Source organism: Geotrypetes seraphini, chromosome 6, assembly GCF_902459505.1.
Source record: "Geotrypetes seraphini chromosome 6, aGeoSer1.1, whole genome shotgun sequence".
Lineage (NCBI taxonomy): Eukaryota > Metazoa > Chordata > Amphibia > Gymnophiona > Dermophiidae > Geotrypetes > Geotrypetes seraphini.
The window spans coordinates 59439662-59461844 of NC_047089.1; the positions used below are offsets into that span (position 1 = coordinate 59439662).

The following is a 22183-nucleotide window of genomic DNA, read 5'->3' on the forward strand; positions in this document are numbered from 1 at the left end:
TTTGAGTCATCTTGTAATTGTAGTACCCCTCCTGAAGAAGCCAGCGGGTGAAACCTAGGTTGGGGGGTCGGTATTGTGAATAAACGGAGGAGCCCGGAGCAGTTATGTGTATCATCCACACCATTCAAAGTTAAGTTACTGTCAAATTTATTTTATTTTCTTCAAGTTTATGTGCTGTTATTTAGTCTTTGTTTGGTGGAGGAGACTGAACAACAATGATGGTCTCCTTAATAGCTGCTCCGTGAACTTGTTTCACCGGACCTCAGCTGTGGGTCTGAGTGTTCACTTAACCACATCAACTTGTGTTGTAATTTGTGCTTGAAGTAAAACAAAGGTGATTAGTACAACAGTGATTTATAAGTATCACCTTGGATAAAAATATTCCCTTGCTGTTTTTTTATTAAAAATATATGCCTTCAAAAACATTTGGTTATCTTCAGAGGATTGTATTATATTTTTTTAGACAGTAACAGTTGGCATTCATATTCTGAGTCATTGAATCGGTGTAATAAGGCTTGTTTTCTAGGAGATAGGGTCCTAGCAAATTTTATATTGTTTGGATTCTAATTGACTATTGTAGGATATAACATAATAAAGGAAGTACGTGAAAGGGAGCATCTGTGTTTGAGTGAAGCTGAGTTAGACAGGTTACTTCAGGTTGCATGTGGCGTCAATATTGGCGCCTAACTTAATTGATTAATAGGTTTAATCGGTGACGATATCAGCACTCAACACTTCACAATCGGCTTCTGTTGGGACTTAAACTGAAAGTTTGACGCCTAACTCAAAAACCTTGATTCTATAAAAGTAGGCACCTAGCCCAAAGTGGCTATGCTAAAAGTGGGCATAGTTACGGTGGATAGTGGGTGTGTTTTTTGAGTTAGGTGCCTCTTTGTGAATTAAGTGCCATTAGGCGCTGATATCGGTACCTAATTTTAGGTGAAGAAAATCCTGGTATAAATTGGTAGCGCTATCTAAGCATGCTTAGGCAGTACTAAACGTGATTATTACATCTACTCCGGATATCGTCGAATGGTGTTCAAGCCCAACCCGCAAACCAGGGTGTTGCTGAAATGATGCTTACAGCTTTCAGCACCTCCCACATTGCAGTGTAATATAGTGCCCCCTTTTAGTTGTGGGTTTTTTTTTTCCTGAAAGTGAGCCATGCAGAGTTGTTTCTGATCTGCTCTGCTTTGTTTTTCCTTTTTTCCGTCAAAAGTTCATTCTTTTCGTTTGCTTTGGTGCCTTGAGACCCCTTTTTTCAGGGGATCTCTGATTGGGGAAGGACACAGGTTCTGTGGAGCTGAACTGCAGCTTCACAGAGCAAGCCTTTGGGTGGACCTATGGGGCCAGCCTGCTGTGTGCCACTTCAGTTCGGGGTCCATTCCCCTGGGAGCCAGCTTGCCTTCTGACTTCTTCAGAGGCTTAAGTGTGCAGGCTGGGGGCTACCCTGAGTAAGAACCCCCAGGGTATCAGGGTGCCAGCTATGCGTTTCCCACCCCCATTGCGCTGCAAGGTTCCGTGGGGGTGGAGTTTTCTGTCAGGGTCCGTCTGACTGGCAGCCTGAAGATTTCAAGGACTGGAGTCACTTGGTGAAGTTTCTGAGGCATTGCACAGAACTATGAGTTACAACCCCATTATTTCCTATAGGGAAATCCAGGAGAGGGGGGAGGTCAGTCATTTTTGAGGGTTTCCAGTTCAGGTCTCCCATCTCAAAAACCCCTATTTTTGAGGGCTTTTTTTTTTTTTTTTTTTAAATTTGATCTCCATGGGCTGTTTTTGGAACAATTTTTCTGGCAGTGGCTATCTTGGATTTTAACCCTTTAAAAAAAAAAAAAAAGCTTTTTTTGTGCCTCAAAACCCCTCAATTCTTGCAAAAATTAATAGGGATGGACTCCTCAGCATGTGCTAGCACAAATCCATAGTGTCCATGTACCGTATACCATGGCACACATGAGAAGGGGGCAGGAGCTTTGAGCTTGGCTCCTTCTATATCTTCCAGGGTCGTGAAACTGTCCTGGGTTTGGGAGGTGGGGAGAAAAACCCGCTCGGTATTTGAAACTTACGAGGGCGTGAAGCGACTGCACGTAGAGCCTGTGGATCCCACAAAAGCATCACCAGAGGTCAGTTTTGCCCCTATGCAAGGCTGCTTCTAGAATTCATCCATCTCACGTGGAGAGCTTTGTTAACGAACCCAAGCTGTGCTCTGCAGTCTCAGGGTGCATCAGTGTTTCCAGGATGAGTCATCTCTTTCTGAGCTCAGTGATCTGGTTTCCAGTGCCAATGGCCGGGTTGGAGGACAGATTCCATTCATCTTGGATGACTGATTCCTTTTTTGGGACTATCAAGCAGGAGTCCTCTTTTACCCTTGATCAGGGTGATGACCCCTCTATACACCTCAAGTCACTTGATCCACCATTTTATTCCGGATGCAGTCAAGGAATTGAAACTTGAAATCCAGCCTTTCACTTCTCAGTGTACCATCATAAGCTGCTCCAGTACTCGGACTGCCTTTTTTTCAAGCACACCTGGACATCACTGCTCTAGTCACAAAACAGTAGGAGACCCAGGAAGGATATTTAAAGGTGGCAAAAGCATGTCCAGATTTTCTCATAGCCTCAGAGTTTCAGCAACTGTTTGATTAGCCAAAGGTGGACTTTGCAGTGGGTCAAGTTACAAAGCACACAGCCCTCTCTAGTGATGCTGAATGATTTGCAGGATCACAAGGTCGACATAATACTTCAAACTGCTTCTTTAATACCATCTTTGGGCATCAAAGCAGCAGCCTCATTTGTTGTACAGGTCTGTCACACGAGACTGTGATGGGTACCCTCGGCGGAGGAGGATGCCTGCCCCCAGCTATTGCTGGAAAGGGTAGATTATATTGCGGATGCCTTGTATGACCTCATTAACCTCATTAGGTCCTCAGCAAGTCTCATCGTATGGGGTTTTTGCTCACAAGATGCTCCGGATTAGACAGTTGGTCAGTGACTGCATCTTAAGTGACCTTGAGCCCTTCAAAGTGCAGATGCTTTTTGGCAAGAGCCTTGATGAACTGATGGCCAGTGTAGCAGACTGCCACCCCAAGTTGCTGCCAGACAGCAGATTCTGCTGCCCTCCTGGGAGGAGTCAGTAATTTTCATCTCTCTCACTGGTCCTGTCAAAATAACTCGCTCTGCTGCCTAGAGATCCTTCCAAGGGTACAGACAGCTCTATAGCAATCCCAGATGCCAGGAAACTTCTGGGTCTTGTGCCAACCCTTCCAAAAAGTCACAATGACGCCAGGCTTGGAACTGCAGCTCTGTACATTGGGGGGGGGCTGGGAACTGATTTCCTCAGCCCAATGGGTGCTGGACATCATACAAGAGGGGCACAAGATAGAATTCTTTACCCCCACTTCCCCTGGAACTGTTTCTAGATTCTCCAGCTGGGAAACTGAAAATAGAGGCCAAGGTCTGAGCCATGCTTCAATGGCTCTTTAGACATTCATGCCATAGAACCAGGCTTCCACTGATACTCTTTATTCTTCATCGTGCCCAACAGAGGTAGGTAGTGCATTTATAAAGATTCCATGTTTCCACATGTAAACAGCCTGATTGGTGATTGGAGTGGTGGCTCCCAGAGAATTTCTGGCATATCTGGATTTAAGAGGCCTATTTTTACATTCCCATCTTCCTGGGTCACATGAAATATCTGAGATTTCATTTTCTTCAGCAACATTTCCAATTTTCAGCCCTTCCCTTCAGACTGACAATGGCTTCCCGCACTTTCACCAAAGTAATGGTGGTAGTAGCTGCTTACGTCTGTAGAATGGTGGTCCCAAGTACACCCCTACCTGGATTATTGGCTCATCAGATCTTTGTCCCAACTGGAGTGCGAACGAGCAGTTTGGAAGCTTGTGACTCCTGAAAAAACTGGGCTGGATTGTCAACTTCAAGAAGAGGCAGCTAGCACCAACTCAGAGATTGGAACCTACATTTATTTATTTATTCATTCAATTTTCTACAGCGCTCTCCCAGGGAAGCTCAGAATGGTTTGCATTAATTTATTCAGGCACTCAAGCACTTTTACATGTCTGTCCCAGTGGGCTCACAATCTATCTAGTATGGGGCAATGGGGGGATTAAGTGACTTGCCCAGGGTCACAAGGAGCAGCGTGGGTTTGAACCTACAAACTTAGGTTGCTGAAGCTGTAGCTTTAACCACTGCACCACACTCTTCCCCATATGGGCATTCTATTCGAAATGGCACAGAGCTGCATTTTTCTGCGCGAGTCATGTAAACAGAAGCTCCAGAAACAAATCTTAGACCTATTAGCTCTTCCGACCCCACAGCCTGGCACTACCTTCAGGTATTGGGCTCCATGGCAGCCTTGCTGGAGGTTGTTTCCTGGGCCAGGGCACACAAGTGGCCCCTCCAGGAGTCTCTCCTGTCTCGGTGGTCACCTCAGCATCATTCTCTTCAGATGCAGCTCCCATTGACAGACAGCAATGAATAACTTATGCTGGTGGCTTCAAGACACTTCCTTGTTGAAGATCACGGAGTGGATGACTTACAACAGATGCCATTTTTTTGGCTGGGGAGCCCATTGCTGAGACCACTCAATCAAAAGGGGTGGTCTATAAACTGTCTAGTGCTCCAAGCCATCAAGCTAGTGTTAAGAAATCTGGAGAAGACTCTGGAGGTAAAGGTGGTAAATGTTTTTCCAACAGCGCAACCGCAATGGCATATGTGAATGGCCAGGGGGACACCTGAAGTGCTCCATTGCCTCTGGAAGCACAGATGCTCTTCTGGTGGGTGGCGGACACCTTCAGGTTCTCTGACTGTGCATGTGACAAGAGTAGAAAATGTTCAAGCAGACTTTCTCAGTCGACAAGTCCTGGACCCAGAGGAATTTGCTTTTTCTCTTTCGTCGTTGGGACAGATCAGCAATGGACTTGATGGCTTCTGCCAAGAACTCAAAAGTCAAGCACTTCTTCAGTCAAAGAACCAAGCCCGGAAGCTTAGGGCTGGATGCATTGGTTTAGCCCTGGCCAAGCCAGAATCTCCTTTACGTCTTTCTACCTTGGCCCATGGTGGGCTGGGTCATTTTCAGGATCACAACTTATCCAGGTCTCATTTTAGTGGCCCTGGACTGGTCTCACTGTCCATGGTATGTGGTAGTGCTGCCTGATTCAGGAAAAAAAATTTCTATTCAGTTCAGCCTATTAAATCAATTTTTAGATTCAATTTTCCTGCCAAATTGGGTAGGGTTCCCCCCCCCCCCAAACATCCTGTGGGTTTATTTTATAGCCTCTTCACCCCCTTTGCCCTCTCCTACCCACACTGGTGCAGTGGTGTAAACAAAATAAACAAACAAAAAGACTTCCTCACTCGGTTAAATCCTAGCTCACATATAATAATAACATATTATAACATAATATATAATATAAATGAAGAATAGAGTTACCCAGATATCACTTTCAATATTTACATCCCTCCCTCTGACCCCAACCCCCAAAATTTTGAATGATATATATGTTACCTGTATAGATATTAGCATCAAGAAACTTATTTACAAGGGTAAAATGGCAGTATTTCATAAAAAAGATATTTCAGAACTCTCCATGCAATACATATAAACTATTGTGATAAAAAGTATGTGAGAGAATTATGTTTGTCTATAGGATTAACATTTGCAGGTATGTGCTTTGTATTTATATCTCTTGCATTTTCAGGTTTGTCAAGTTTACCTTACATACATACTACCGTATTTCTTTCATTTGTATGACACTCTTTTAGATTAAAAATCAAAGATTAAAAAAAAAAAAATCCTAGCTCACGTTCAAGGTCTAACACCACCTCTGGCAGGATACACATTTAAAATCTGACATACTGTAATCACAAAATAGAAAATAAAATTATTTTTTCTACCTTTGGTTATCTGGTCATTATTGAAATGTTGGTCCCAGGCTCTGGTTGTCTTCTGATAACTCGCTTGCCGGGGTCTCCTTTCTCCGTGCTAACCATCCATCTTCCATCTGTCTTCCTCTTCCATTTCCCCAGGATATGTGACACCCGGGGCCCATCATTTTTTGACACCCTCCCCATCTGTACGAAAAACATGATTTTTAGTAACAAGCCACACGTCACACATGAGTACCTAGGAAAAGGCAGCATCTTACATACTGCAGTGAGCAGTACATCAATACACCCATTGTAAAACTAAACAAGCCAGACTAGTACAGATCAATCCTACATCGTCAATCCTAACAGAAAACCATGTCTTTCGAACACAGAAAACACCTTCGCTTAGTATGGAATATGTCATCACAAACTAACCCCTCCCCCTTTTACAAAACTGTAGTGTGGATTTTAGCCACAGTGGTAACAGCTCTGACGCTAAAAAACGCTCCACAGTTTTATAAAAAGGGGGATAAAATAGAAATACATAGACAAAAGTTAAATTGAACCAGCAAGAAGCTGGACTCTGCATACAATGCAACACCACAGAAACAGTGACTCGTGTCTCCTAAAGCAATAAATAAATAGAAAATTTTTGTTCTACATTTGTCTTCTCTGGTTTCTGCTTTCCTCATCTTCTTGTTACTCTCTTCTTTCCATCCACTGTCTGCCATCTCTCTGCCCCTATATGGCATCTTCTCTCCTTCTATGCCCCTTCCAGAAACTGTATGCCTTCCCCTTCCATCTCTCCTTTCACCCCCATTGGTCTGGCATTTCTCTCCTCTCCTTCCCTCTCCCACACCTCTCTTCAGCAATCCCTTTCTTCCCTCATTTTCCTTTTCAATTTATTTTCTGCATCCATCTAGATTCCTTTTTTACTGTCTACCTACAGCTCGCCACCTCTTTCCCTAACTCAATCCTTTCCCCATCATGTGCCGTCCTTTTATTTATCCCCTCCTTCCATCATGTGCCCTCTTTCTCTACCTCTTCCATCTAGTACCTTCTCTCTCTGTCCACTTCCATTGTCTGCTCCCCTCTTTCTCTCATCCCATTTCCTTCCTGCATTTGCTCCCTTATCTCTCCCATCTGCACTTCCATCCAGCATAGGCTCCCCCTCTACCCGCTACACTACCATCCAATGTCTGCCCTTTCTCTCTCCATCCACCCCTCTTCAATCACCATCTACCCCCTTTCTTTCCCTCCAATCCAATTCCATTCAGTATCCTTCCCCCTTATGTCTCTCTCCCCTTTCCCTGTACATAAATTCCATCAGCACCACCCTTCCATACCACCCTGCCCCCTTTCTCTCCCTGCACCACTCTTTCATTCCAGCAGTCCTGCTCCTTTCTCGCGATGATTGTAGCTGCCGGTCCACCCCACTCCTACGTACTAGCTCTGGAGCAGAGTCGGCAGCCGCGTGCTGGATGGTCTGCAGGCTTTGCTCCGGAAGAAGTAAGTTACATCAGAGGGGTTTGACTCGGCAAACGCAGGGAGTTGCGGCAAGGTCCTGCGATAATTGCGTCTGCCGGGTCCACCCCCTCTGACGTAACATACTTCTTCCGGAGCAAAGACGGCAGATGAGTCATCGGGGGACCTTCCTACACCTCAGTGCAGCTGCCGACTCTGCTTTAGAGCAGTGTTTTTCAACCTTTTTACACCTGTGGACCGGCAGAAATAAAAGAATTATTTTGTGGACCGGCAAACTACTAAGACTGAAATTTAAAAAACACATTTCCGCCCCGGCTCCGCAAGCTCAGTCCCCCAAAACCATCTGATCCCACCCGTACAAGTCTCAGTTATGATTTTATATTGAACATATTTTATTAAAGTATAAAAAGAAACAATATTCTGTACTATTGTCATTTTATAAATATACAGAGCAAGGACCAACAAAACCCATGTCTCCCCTCCCCTTCACATATATCCCCTCTACTATCAACAAAACTGAAGAAGCTGAATTATTACAGAATGCTACACAGAAATATCATGCTAACAGAATACTGCAGTCACACATGACAGGAATAGTGTTAGGGGAGTGCCCCCTGGTCCGAGAGCTCTAAGCTAGCTGGAAGCTAAAGAAGCACTGCCTGGGCTTTGCAGTCCCCAGTTATGTCTCTAGCAAGATATATATTTCAAATCTGATATATTCTAATGACAAAATAGAAATAAAATGATTTTTTTCTACCTTTTGTTGTCTCTGGTTTCTGCTTTTATCTTCTTTTCACTCTTTTCCTTCCAGCGTCTGCTCTGTCTCTTCAATCCAGCATCTACCCGTTCCATCCACTGTCTGCCCCTTCCAGAAACTGTCTGTCTCCCCCTGCCATCTCTCCTCTAGACCCTCCCCCCCCTTTGGTCTGGCATCCATCATCTTCCCTCTGTTCCCTCATGGTCTGGCATCTTTCTCCTTTCATCTCGTTCCCTCCCCCCCTGTGGTTTTTAGCATCTCTCTCTCTCCATTTCCGCCGCTCAGATCTGATATCTGTCTCCTTCCCCGTTCTCTGGCATCTCTCTCTCTTCCCTTTTCTTCTCTGGTCTTCCTTCTTTATTTTCTGCCTCCGTCTAAATTAAATTCTTTCTTACTATGCAGTTCTCAGTTTCCCTCTTTTCACTGTGTCTACCCACAGCATGCCACCCCTTTCCTTCACCCCTATACTTTCTCACTAACTCTATCTTCTTCCCCCATCCAGCATATGTCCTTTTTCTTTATCCCTCCTTCCAGCCAGTATGTGTTCTCTTTCTCCACTTCCATTCAGCATTTGCTCTCCCTTCTCCCCACTTCCATCATCTGCCCGCTTCTCTCTCCCCACTTCTCTCCACTTCATCTACCCCTTCTCTTTCTTTCCCCCACTTCCATCATCTGCCCTCTTCTCTCAATCTCTCCATCCACCACAGGCTCATTTCACTCCCTTCCTCTCACCTTTCCGATTTTGGCAACAAGATCGGCAACGCCCCCCCCCCCCTTCCCTCCCGGATGACACTTAAGATCGGCAACAGGCCTCCTTCTCCTCCTGGCATCAACAGCACTTCAGATCGGCAACGCGGTACTCAATCCAAAGCTTCCCTCTGACTGAACTGCCTGGGTGGAAACAGGAAGTTGTGTCAGAGGGAGTTTTGGGTTGAGCATTGCATTGCCAATCTGAAGTTCTGTTGATGCTGGGAGGAGGAGGCCTGTTGCCGAACTTGAGTGCCGTCACAGGGGGGCGCGCCGATGACGCTCATGCTCATCGCTGTTGCAGCCCAGAGACTGTCGATGGCCCAATCCAATCTTGCCAGCCCTGCGCGGACCGGCAGGAATTTTCTGCAGACCGGACCTGGCCGGCTGTGCACCACCCCTAAAGCTGCACCCGGGGTGGACCGCCCCTGTATTTACCTTCCTTCTCCTGGAGGTTCCTTTTTTCATCTCCATCCATAGATCCACCTCTTCTCAACTACCCTATTGTCCAACATCTCTCCCTCCTTCTCCACCACCGCATGGTCCATCATCTCTCCCTTTCTCTTCCCAACTACCCTCCTATCCAGTATCTCTATCCCCCCTCCACACCATCCCTTGTGTTCAACTTCTCTCCCTTTCTCTTCCTTCCCTCCCTAAATCCCATTGTCCGCCATCTCTTTCCCGCTCCTCTGTTTTTAGACCCATTATTTCTTTCCCCCCCCATAGTCCGGCATATGCACATTTCTTTGAACCCCCCTCTTCCCTCCCTCCCTTCCTCCATGTACTTCTACACCAGGGCCCCCCTCCCCTGAAGGCCTGCACCATCCCGGCCTGTTCCCCCCTGACCTCCCGCGCATCCATTTACCTAATTCCAGCAGTGGAGCAGCCTGCAGAGAGGATTGCTGGTGCTAGCAATCTTTGCAGGTTGCCATAGGTCTTCGAAGCTGTCTTCCTTCTGCCGCGATCCCGTCCCTTCTCTGACATCGGAGGCAGGATTGCGGCAGAGGAAACAGCTCCAGAGACTAATGGCAACCTGCAAAGATCACTAGCACTGGCGATCCTCTCTGCAGGCTGCCCCGCTGCCGGAATTAGGTAAATGGATGTGCAGGAGGCCGGGGGGAAGCCAGACACCAGCACTTCCCGACTGACCATTGCCCTCTAAAGCAGCAGCGGCCGGCCAGCAAGAGGCAGCGCTGCTGCTCCTGCTTTAGGGGGTGAGGGGGAGAGTCAGTCACCAAATTGGGAGGCCAATATTTTTTGTTTGTTTTTAAATCGATTCGAATCGATTCAAATCGTGAATTGGGCAGCATTAGTATGCAGATCTTGTCATCTTCAGTGGGACAAGGGCCTCAAGTTCCCTCCTCATTGTGATCTTCTCAGTCAGGGCCCAGCTCCCATGGACAATCCCCAGTGCTTTGGTCTTATAGCATGGTTCTTGAGCACAAGGCCTTGTCTCAGAGGTTATTCAGATGTAGTCATTGCCACCCTTCTGTGTACAAAAAAGCTCTCCACTATAGCAGCCTGTGCCAAGGCTTTTCAACAGTGGTGTGAAAGGGACCAGGTGGAGCAGTTACAAGTTCCCATCTCGGTGGTCCTAGTGCTTCTGCAGGCCAGTCTGGCGAAAGGCCTGGCAGTAGCTTCCCTCAAGTTGCAAGTGACAAGTGTCTCATGCTTCAAGGCACAGTGGAACCTTTAACATTTGTTTTGAAGGGCCCTTACTAAAGCCCCTTTTGAGCTGCTCATACACATCCCTTTTGGAAATTATGATCAAGGCAGTGTTCCTAGTGGTGATCGTCTTGGCAAGACGCATTTCAGAAATGCAAGCTCTTGTAGAGAACCCTTTCTCAGGATCACAGAAGCAGGTGTAATGCTCTGTGTTGTTCCTTCTTTCCTTCCAAAAGTTGTTTCCAATTTCCATGTCAACTAGGTTTGTTTGCCTGCTTTTCAACCCATGGGGTTGAATAAGCAGGATAGGATATTACAGAAACTGGATGTGTGAAGAGTCTATCTTCACTGCTTAGATAAACCAATGATTTTTGTCTCTAACCATCTGTTTGTGCTGACTAGTCAATCCAGGCATGGTAAGCTAGCATCTTCCAACGTCCATGGCCTCTATTGCCAGATGGATTCGCATGGCCATTTGGTCATCGTACATTGCCTGTAGAAAGCAGCCGTTGGTCTCTCAAGGCGCACTCAACCAGCTTCATGGACTGAGTCTCAGGCAGTCTGTCCAGCTGAGATTTGTAGGGCGGCTACTTGGTCTTCTCTTCATATCTTTTACAAGGTTATATCAAGAGGATGCCGCCAATGGGGCCTCGGTTTTGCAAGCAGGCTTTTCTGTCCCACCCTAGCCATTGCTCTGGTATGTCACCATTCGTACGGAATCTGGAGTAGATGTAACAGAATGAAAGATTAACAGAAAGATTATTCAGGTAAGAACCTAATCTACAGATTCCATATGGCCCACCCTCTGTCTATTCTGTATCACCTGTCTTGGATATTTCTCATTTCAAGGCTTGAAATTCTTCTGCCAGCCAGACGGCCATGTATAAGTATATAAGTGCATTGGTCAGCCTCTGGCTACTTTGATGTTAGTGCTTGTTGCACACAGCAGGTTGGCTCTTATTGCTGCTATGTTCCTTGAATGTTTTCATGTTTATTACTAATTCTTTGTTCCTATGAGTTGCAGAGCAGAACTATTTGATGTTAGTGGGGAAGTTTCCCGTACCCCTTCGTGTTTTTGTTCCAGTGATGATCGATTGCTTTGGGACACAACTAAAGGGGGTACTATACTACAATGCAATGTGGGAGGTGCTGAAAACTGAGTGTCACTTCTGCAAGACCTTGTTCACGGGTTCACCATAAGTATTTTGTAGTGGATTAACAGAAAGATTATTATCCAGGTAAGAACCTAATCTTTCATTCTGTAATGGGTACCAACATTTTATAGAATTGATGCTGATTTTGGTGCCTAACTTTTAGGCAGATATATAGAATCAGGGCCAGTGTTTAATTCTTCTTTGTCCTTCTTTAAATAAAAGAGGCTTGGATTTCAAGCTACCTTAGCCAAGAGGAATCCAGCTACTCATCTCTTGGACCACAAAGAGGAAATCAAACAGTGAGTACTAAGCTCATTTCCTGCTCACAATTTTATATTGCTTCTGGAAAAGTGCTAGCTTTCCTAACAAGGTTGTTTCTCTTATTTCCTGATTCTCTTTTATGAATTCAATAATTTTATACATTTTCAGATCTGCATAATAATTTTATAATTCTGCAAGTCAAATGGATGTAAAATTAGCTGTTCACCATTGCTTTGTCATTTGAAATCCTGAAGACCTGAGGCACAATGCCTTTATAGGTGTTCAAGTAGGCTGAAGACTTGAATACCGAGGTCAAAAGAATTGCCAGAATGGATTCTCTCTCGCACATGATTGGGCTAGAGACTCCATTCTGTGAATTCAAATAACAGACGAGGAAAAGCCATGTAAAAAACAAATATGTTTTATTGACAGAGCTCCCATGGTCTGGGAAGAGCAAGCCCTCAAAATTTCAGTGCTCTTCAAAGAGAGAAAATAAGGCAAGCAGTGTCTCACTTCTGGCTCACCACACAATTGTTTCCCACGTATTCACCTTTATAGGACCCCTGAAGAAGACTTTTGTCGAAACACAGACTGTGTTGGGTCCTGTATCCCTAGCGGACTAGGTCCTTTAAGGCTTTTATGTGGATGATTTTAGTGTACCTTTGGAACTTTGACACTTTCAAATAAAGTCCATTTAGGAACATCGTCACTCCACAGAGTTTTTTTTTTTTGTTTTCAAACAGATTTATATCCTATGGGGCTCATAATCGAAAGAGAAAAATGTCCAAAAACCGGCCAAAGTCGGCCCTTGGACGATCATAAATGAAAGACGTCCAAGTGCTGATAATAATCCCGGGTTTTGGACGTATTTCTAAACGACCTAGGCCTTCATAGTGCTGCTGAACGACCATAGCTAAACGGGGGTTTCTGGAGGAGTGTCGAGGACGGGACATGGGCAGGCTTAGACTTGGTTGTATAGGATGTATAACTGAAAGTTTTACAACAGAGCCTAGACAGAACTTGGATGTTGTGACTTAGACCATTTAAAACATGGTCTAAGTCACAAAAACCCACTTAAAGTCACCAGATAAGCACTGCAAACACATAATACAGACCCCCCCACCCCATAAAAATTGAAATCACACATGTAAAATTCAGCCTCCAGAACATCACCTGGCAGCCTGGTATAAGAAAGCCTTGTCGTTCTGCACAGAGGCAGCTTAAGTCATCTTGGGGGTGGGTTAGGGACCCATAGAGAGGAGACCCCCATGCCCATAAGCCCCTGTAATCACTGCATTGTTACTGAAACATGTACACTCCCCTATACACCCCCAAAACCCTTTTGTACTGGCATATAAGTGGCTCCTGCAGCCATAAGGGCTATTAGGGTAGTAGATAAGTGGGTCTAGGGGATTCTGGAGGTGGTTTGTGGAGCTCACTGTGACCTATATGGCAGCTGTAGTGAGATGATGACATGGCACCCTTTTTGTGAAGTTCACAGCAGTGCCCTGTAAGGGACCCCACTTTTTAGGTGCCTTGTCTGGGTGTTCAGTCCATCACTTTGCAGACCCCTCCCACTCCAACAGGGCTTGTTCTAGGCATTTTTGACTTGGACAAAAAGTTGAACGAAAATGTGATATAAAGATAGACGATTAAACAGCTTGGACGATCCTATCGGCAGGACGTATAGTTAGACGATTTTCGAAATGAAAAAAAATTTGGACATATTTTTAAAAAATGTGTCCTAAGCTATTTTTTACTTTGGACGACTTGCGACTTGGACGAAAAAGGACTTAGACATTCCTTTCAATTATGCCCTTCCACATGACATCATTTCTAATAATTATCATGCTTTAGAATACATTGGCACAATTGATCACATGACTTCCTTTCCAAAAATGCCTTACGTCAATGTTAACATTAAAAGTCCATTCTGTTAAGTTTTTAAACCCAGCAGTTGGCAGTGTTTCACTTTTCTTCCTAAATCACTTTTTGATCTCTGATCTTTTTCAAATATCAATCATGTCAGTAAAAAGCCCTACTTCTGCAGATTCTAATCTACAAGAAACAGATTCTCTGTAAAACACCCAAATTTCCTGTTTCTCTGATAACCTTATCCCCATGGATGTATATGAAGAATGGTACATAAATCTATGGGGTCTTTTTATCAAGCCGCGCCAGCAGGGTTAGCGCGTCTGACATTTAATCACGCGCTAACCCCTGCGGCAAGCAAAAAAACTAACGCCTGCTCAATGGAGGCGTTAGCGACTAGCACGGCAGGCGGTTTAACGCACGATATTCCGCGTGTTAAACCCCTACCGTGCCTTGATAAAAGGACCCCTATGTCTCTTAAGAATCACAAAATCAACCAAATCAACCTTCTGAACTTCATAACATTATCTGAAATGTAGAATCAGCAGTTTAGACAGGGAATGCCAATCTGTGAGCTTAATGTCTTTATTACAAGTCCTCAAGGCTGAGTTTACAATGTAACGTGCAGGTACTGTATTTTTTTAATTTATTCACTTAAGTTTGATTCATTCACAATCTGTTTTCATATCATTGGTGACAAACTGTCACACCTGTAAATTCCAGGAATCTTCAACATAGGGTAGAGCCTATACTTTTTTAGCCTCTGTCTCTATCTAATAGGCATAACCCAGGGAGCATGGAGTGATCTGTTAGAACTAAAGGAAAGAAAATTATCTGATGACATAATTTCTCTTTATCAGTCTTATATACCATCTAAGACAAATCATCAAAAAAGTTATAATCATCAAAAAATAAAAAATGAATAACATATTTATATCCATTTCAAAATAGGAATGCAATAAGCAGGGAATCCAGTATATGTTAGGTTACCATTTTTTTTTTTTTTAATTAGTGCTAACTTGATTTGTCAAGATAATCTAAAAAGGGAACTAATTTCCCTGTAACAGTGCCACTGAATTGAAAAAGCTGGCATCTATTGTTCCAGTTTTGTTTTATTCAGATAATGTTTCATTGTCTTATACAATTGACCAATAGAGGAATGTGTGTTCTTTTCCCTACACACTAGGAAGTAGCACTGAGCAGGCCAGGTGTTTCAAAGTTACTATCTTTCTTTTGGTTTTCAGGTGGAGGAAATCCTTTTTGTGTAGTCTGATATTTGGCATCCCTGTCATAGCTTTAATGATCTTCATGTTAATTACCAGTAGCCATGAACATCTGTCCATGGTGCTGGAGAAAAATATTATGCCTGGATTATCTATATTAAATCTGCTTTTCTTCATTCTCTGCACCTTTGTCCAGGTAAGTGTACATTCCAGAAAGAACGTATTTTTTCTATTCTTTTTTTTCTTCCAGTTACATTAGTTTTTTAAAAAATTTTATTTATTTGGATATATGTATATTCTTAGCTTAGTGCAAAAACAGGTACCTCATTTGCCAGTGGTCTTGAATGCAAGGCCTGCAAGCCAATGGCAGCTCGTAGAGACCTTCACAGTTATCTGGAGTCCCCTCCCCCCCCCCCCCCCAAGATCTGGTGGGGAAGGGGAGAGAGAGGGAGTAGATGAAAAACAGGAATGAGAGGGGTAGGGAAGGGAAGAGATTGAAGAAATGCTATTTATGGATGGATGGGAATAAGGAAGAAGAAAGATGGAGGGGAAGGGCAAAGAGTGGGAGAAGAGTGTGCACATAGATGGGAAGGGAAAACATGGAAAAGTAGATTTGAGAAGGAAGTAGATAGATTTGAGAATGGAAGAAAGCTGAATGTTAATGCCAAGGATGGATGTAGGGCAGAAAGTGTTAAACAGTAAGGGAGTGATTCTATAAACAGTGCCTAAATTGGTTGGCTCCTTAAAAAAAATGGCGCTAGCCATGTGTCAATCACACTTAGGCACATAGAATCACAGCTAGTGGCACCTGAAATGTAGATGAGGATTTTAAAGGCCTACATTTCAGGTGCCTAAGTTTTTGGAAAATTACGCTTAGCGGCGCCTAACTCACACTCTGCATGTGGAAATGCCCACTTAGGCACTGGGCACTGCTAAGCGCCATGCGGTAGGTGTCTGTCGCCCAATACCTATATTAGCAATTACTGATCCTATTAAGGGTATTTTACCAATTAAGTTTGATGCCTAAGTGACACCTAACTTTAGGCACACTTCATAGAATCAGCCCCTAAATGGATAAGACTCTCAAACAGAGTTAAGAGCACAGACAGAAGGAAGTGCAACTAGAGACTTGGAAAATATTAGAAAAATAAAATCGGAAAATAACCCGATTTGTGAGGTGTAATCTCTGGGAACTGTTTGCTGTGCCTGGATAGCAGTGCTCATTAACAGCTGAGCAGGAGACTTCGGGTGCTGAATCTCGGGGGCACCCGCGGAGACAGATGCCCTGACGTCACTCGGGTCCTGCACCCATGAGTGAAAAGGACGCTGCGACTATAGCGCGTGGCCAAAGGGGTATGCTAGGCCCCTTGGAGACACTGGAAGACACTTGTATGAAATTTGATTTTTGATAAATTATGGGGAAAAGGGAAGGCAAAAGTTTCCATACCTATTATTGCTGGCCCCATAGATAGACACCTAGTGTTCACCAGTGCCTTAGGCCACAGCTGGGGCACCAATTCACTATCAGGGGTGTCTCTCAGTCCCCCAGAAAGAATTCTCCCCCTCCTACACCAAATATCACTGTTGGTCTGGAACCCAAGAATGGTTCCAGTTCTCAACCTGTGGGAGTATCAGAGCAACAGGTATTATCCTCATTAGTTAAGGGAGATGCCTAAAGCCTTATCCTTCCAGGAGGAGGCTTTAGTTGTAAGAGAAACCCAGGTAGAGCCACAGGAAGTTTCCTTTAAAGATTTATGGCTTATTAATACTAGAGTGGAGGGGGTTATTAATGTCAGTGGTGACTCAAACTGTAAAATTTTCACAGGAAGTAGTTAAGTTGGAAAATGTTGATTCAGATTTGAAGATTATGGAAAAACGTATCACAACAACAGAGTCTCATGTAGTTACATTGCAAGAAGTATCTTCATCAGCTGTTAAAGATTTTCATATTACCCATACGAAATTTGAGAAAATGGAAAACATTTTAAGGGCAAAAAACCTATGATTGATCAATTTCCCCAAAACTCATTTAATGTCCCCAGACATTTTAATTTGGAAATATTTTAAGGAAGTATTGGGACTGGCCGACGAAGAGAAATTACCTATAACAAATCTATACTGTATCTGACAGAAAAAAAAAAGTCCTGCAGACTTGGGTGTAGACCAGTTGGAACAGATAGTTTGATTTAACTGGTTTCCTGGAAGTCTCACAGGATATAATCCAAAACTAGATCTACCCTATTGATAACTTGTGCAAGAGAGATAGATAAATCTTTAATTATGAAAGCTTATTTTCAGAATAAGCTTCTTAAATTTTGTGGAGATAATGTACTGATCTTTCCAGATGTGGCCCAAGAAGAAAAGCTTTCTTAGCTTTGAAACCAAGGGTGTTGGCTTTGGGAGCCACATTTTATTTAAAGTTTCCATGCAAATGCCTAGTTAAATTTAAAGAATGTGAATATGTATACTGGGACTCTATTCAATTGGAACAATTTTTACAACTTCATGAAACTTGTAAGGCCGTCATCTGATTTACATTACGGTTCAAGGCGGATTACATCAAAGTTATCAAGAAATACATTAAAAGTTTAATTTAATAGTAGTTTGGAGTTTAGATTATGATGCACCATAAATATTTGATTTTTTGATCAGGATTATGTTTGAATGTATCGATTAGTTAATATCAGGATATATTCTTCCATTATGTGGATTAGAGGAGATAGTGAATTATATTTGAAATGTTTTATTTTTCTGTAATTTTCCTTTCTTTATTATTATCTGTAAAAATGATGATGAAAACTTGATAGATAAAAAAGAAAGAAAATCACTAGACAAAGGTAGGGAACATTTTTATTTTAAATTTATTGATTGACATATGTCAGTTTTGAGACTTAATATCTGTTGTATATCCCCCCCCCCTTTTTATCAAGCTGCACTACAGGTTTTTAGTGCAGGCCAGCAAGGTAAGTGCTCCGATGCTCATAGGAATTCTACTAGTATCTGAGCATTTTCCATGCTGGCTTGCACTAAAACCTTCTAGTGCAGCTTGATAAAAGGAGTCCTATATTTTGCACTGTTCAGGAAGAAATGCATTTCTTTCTATTTCTCTGCTGTTGTACTGTATGCAGAGTCCTGGCATCTTAGAGTTTAGTTTGTGTATATTATGACTTAATTTGTGGTCCTGTATTTGCATAAGGTTCATCTGTTCTGCACGTGTAACCAAGGCCATGTATGATGTCATGGCCCCAAGAAGGAAGACATTTGTCAAAATGGCCCTCGTTTAAAAATTAGCAAAGACCACTGTCATATGCATTAGATTTTTAGTTAAACATTGTAAAGGCAAATGAAAAATGTGAAAATTATTAATTTTATATTTTTTTAATTGATGAGGTACAAAAGAACAGCAAAATCACACTAACACATATTAGCCTGAAAAGGTTTAAGATGAAATACATCATCAGGTACCAGAATTAATTATTTTCTCCGTCCCCTGACAGGATCCCCTTCCTGCTTCCCCATCCTTCCCCCTCCCCAGAAACACTCCCAAGAAGCCAACCATTTCAAGATCTCTCTGGAGTCAAGGTCTGTACTCTTATAACCTCCACTCTGACTCTGGATCAAAATGGAATTTGCCCCATAATCCTCCCCACCTCTCATCGCCATCCAGTTTTCTTGCTCTCTTCATAAGGTGTTTAAAATTAAACTGCATGCCCTTTGGGGTAGAGACTGTAGGTGTATGTATTGGGTGCCATTGACTCTGGTTCAGGTTCTAGCGATTTGATGAGTTAAAGAAGTCTGTCAAGTGCTAGTCCAACAAGGTCCTCCAGCATCATTCCCATAGAAGTTATCAACGTATCCAGCCACCTAGTTGCATTTTGTCCTCTTCACCTTTTTACTTCAATCTTCCCAGAAACGCATCTTTCTTGCACACTTATTTAGAGACTATAGGTAGAAATAATATTTGTTACATCTACTCCGGATTCCGTATGTGTGATGATCAATTCTGGATTTGCAGAAGTGAGAATACTTACAGCTTTGAGCACCTCCCATCTAGAGGCAGAGCACAGTGCACCCTCTAGTTTTTCTTCTGCAAGTGAACTGTACAGAGGGGTGTCTACTCTGCTTAGCTTCTTTCTTTTTTTCAAAATTTTACATAATGGATGTGGTGGCTCCAGAGGATGCCACTTTGGGTCCTCTGTCTTGTGTGCAGGCTCTTCTGTCCTTCCCTAGATGTCAGCTACTGCTTTGGTGTGTCACCATTCATATGGAATCCGAAGTAGATGTAACAGAATGAAAGATTAGGTTCTTACCTGGATTATAATCTTTTTGTTAATCTACTACAGATCCCATATAATCCGCGCTCTGTATATTCTGTATCGCCTGCTTTCTGCCTCGAATGTTTTCTGTATTCTAGGCCTGGAGTTCTTGTCAGACAGATATCCAAGTGTAAAGAAATCTAATATAATTAAGTTTATTCCTCAGTCTCTGGCTCCTTTATTGTTAGTGCCAGTTGCATACAGTAGGTTGTTTCTCTATGGTTGTTTTTCAATTATTATTAAATGTTGTTCTAATTCCTTTTTTTCTGAGTTACAGAGCAGAACAGAATTGTTTATTGTATGCAGGGAGGCTCCCCTTACCCCTTCTTTATATTTTATTCCAGTGGAGCTCAATTTGCTTTGAAATGTAACTGGAGGGTGCAGTGTGCTCCACCTCTAGATGGGAGATGTTTAAACTAAGTATTTTCACTTCTACAAGACCAGTCCACAGGAACAGATAGATTATCACACATATGGAATCTGTAGTGGATTAACAGAGAGAAGATAATCCAGGTAAGAACCTAATCTTTCAATCAAGAAAAAATTGCTTTTTGTGCTTGTATTTGAGTCCTGCCTCTCTGGCCTCCCAGAGAAATTCACAATTAGTAGGCTATGCTTTAGTTGGCTCTGTAAACCTGGAAATTCAATACCGAAGCCCAGACACGGCCCAATATTGAAATTCCAGGTGTAATGCTGGTGGAAGTCAGCATAATGCTGAGCACCATCAACTAAATATTGACCCCCATAAAGTCTCTTAAATTACTAACACAAAATAATCCTGACACCATAAAATTTATCCTTTTCCCTCTAAGATACTGTAAGCCTTTTACCACAGCCAGTAAATATTCAGTGGAATAGAAGCACATAAAGGTTTACAAATTTATCCATATATCTGTATGTAGTAGACATCTCATAAAGGGGTGAAGCTGGTCCCAGAGTCCTATACAAAATAAGAAAAAGGCTGACAGGCACTTTAAAATGATAGGGAGAAAGGGAGAAACATCAATAAGCAGTATTAGTACATAAGATAGATTAAAAGGGATCTGGTAGATAGGATTTGCAAAAGATCAGGGTCTAGCCGAAATGACAGCAGACAAAAAAAGACAAAGGGACACTCACTGTAGGTGTATTAAAATAACATACATTTATTGATAGTTGGCACAAATGTACATACAGTTCAGAAAAGAAAAAAAATGGCAAATCCAGTAAAAAGCCCATTTTAGATAGATCATCGAGACTAGGGGCTCCTTTTACTTAGGTGCGCTAGCGTTTTTAACGCAAGCAGCAGATTAGCACGCGCTAACCCCGTGCTACGTGGCTAGAACTAACGCCATTGTAGCATGCGCTATTCCGCGCATTAATGCCCTAACGCAGCTTAGTAAAAGGAGCCCTAGAATTGAGAAGTCCAGGTTGGGGTGTACTCAGTTTTCCCTATATTACACAAAAGGCTTTACCATATGTGAATATTAGGATTGAACAGGTTAGAAATATGTATAAAAGGCAAGAGAGATGTGCAGATCAACCAATGGTTCTGTTTATTTATTTATGTATTTTTAATTATTCATTTTTGAAATGAAATACATAGTGCAAACAGTTGAACAATCAAGTAAAATAACATATTGCACTCTATTCCAACAAATAATATAGAAGGAAGAAGGTGTCGATGCCCCTGTGCAGGTCATTGGTGAGGCCCCACTTGGAGTATTGTGTTCAGTTTTGGAGACCATATCTGGCGAAGGACGTAAGAAGATTTGAAGCGGTCCAGAGGAGGGCGACGAAAATGATAGGAGGCTTGCGCCAGAAGATGTATGAGGAGAGACTGGAAGCCTTGAATATGTATACCCTAGAGGAAAGGAGGGACAGGGGAGATATGATTCAGACGTTCAAATACTTGAAGGGTATTAACTTAGAACAAAATCTTTTCCAGAAAAAGGAAAATGGCAAAACTAGAGAACATAATTTGAGGTTGAGAGGTAGTAGATTCAAGAGCAATGTTAGGAAATTCTACTTTATGGAGAGAGTGGTGGATGCCTGGAATGTGTTCCCGAGAGAGATGGTGGAGAGGAAAACGGTGATTGAGTTAAAAGAAGTGTGGGATGAACACAGAGGATCTAGAATCAGAAAATAATATTAAATATTGAACTAAGGTCAGTACTGGGCAGACTTGCAAGGTCTGTAAATGTATATGGCCGTTTGGGAGAGGGTGGGCTTGGGAGGGCTTCAGTGGCTGGGAGGGTCTAGATGGGCTGGAGTAGGTTTTGACGGAGATTTCGGCAGTTGGAACCCAAGCACAGTACCGGGTAGAGCTTTGGATTTTTTCCCAGAAATAGCTAAGAAGAAAGAAATTTAAATTGAATCAGGTTGGGCAGATTGGATGGACCATTCGTGTCTTTATCTGCCGTCATCTACTATGTTACTTTTAACCCCCCTTCCCCCTCCACAACCTAACCCTGCCCCTCCTGGATGTGTATAACAATCTTTCATGAATCAAAGGGAAATAATGTTAATAATAATAATAGATCAACCAATGGTTCTATTAAATGATTTAATAAAAGTCAATAAACAGTGCCATTGGTTGATGTGCGCAATCTCTCTTGCCTTTTAGATATATTTCTAACCTGCTGAATCCTTAATATTCTCAGTGGATGATCTGCTGAGCTGAAGCTAATGCCCAAACAAATCTCTTTTAGGAAATCACTAAAGACATACTTATTTAGAAAAGCTTATGATAATAGCTGAGATACTGTATAGACCACAGTCTGATACTGTATAAAAAGGCAGATATGAAAGTCATGTTAAGATCAGTAAATATATTTGC

The 22183-nt window shown here is 42.8% G+C and overlaps 1 protein-coding gene across 1 annotated transcript in view; it reads left to right on the forward strand.

The window, feature by feature from the left end:
- ATP7B (ATPase copper transporting beta) overlaps window positions 1-22183 on the forward strand; it is a 160606-nt gene that overhangs the window by 46938 nt on the left and 91485 nt on the right. The window contains 2 exon segments of the mRNA XM_033948176.1: window positions 11916-11992; window positions 15071-15245. Of these exon segments, the coding sequence (XP_033804067.1) occupies window positions 11916-11992; window positions 15071-15245 (252 nt within the window).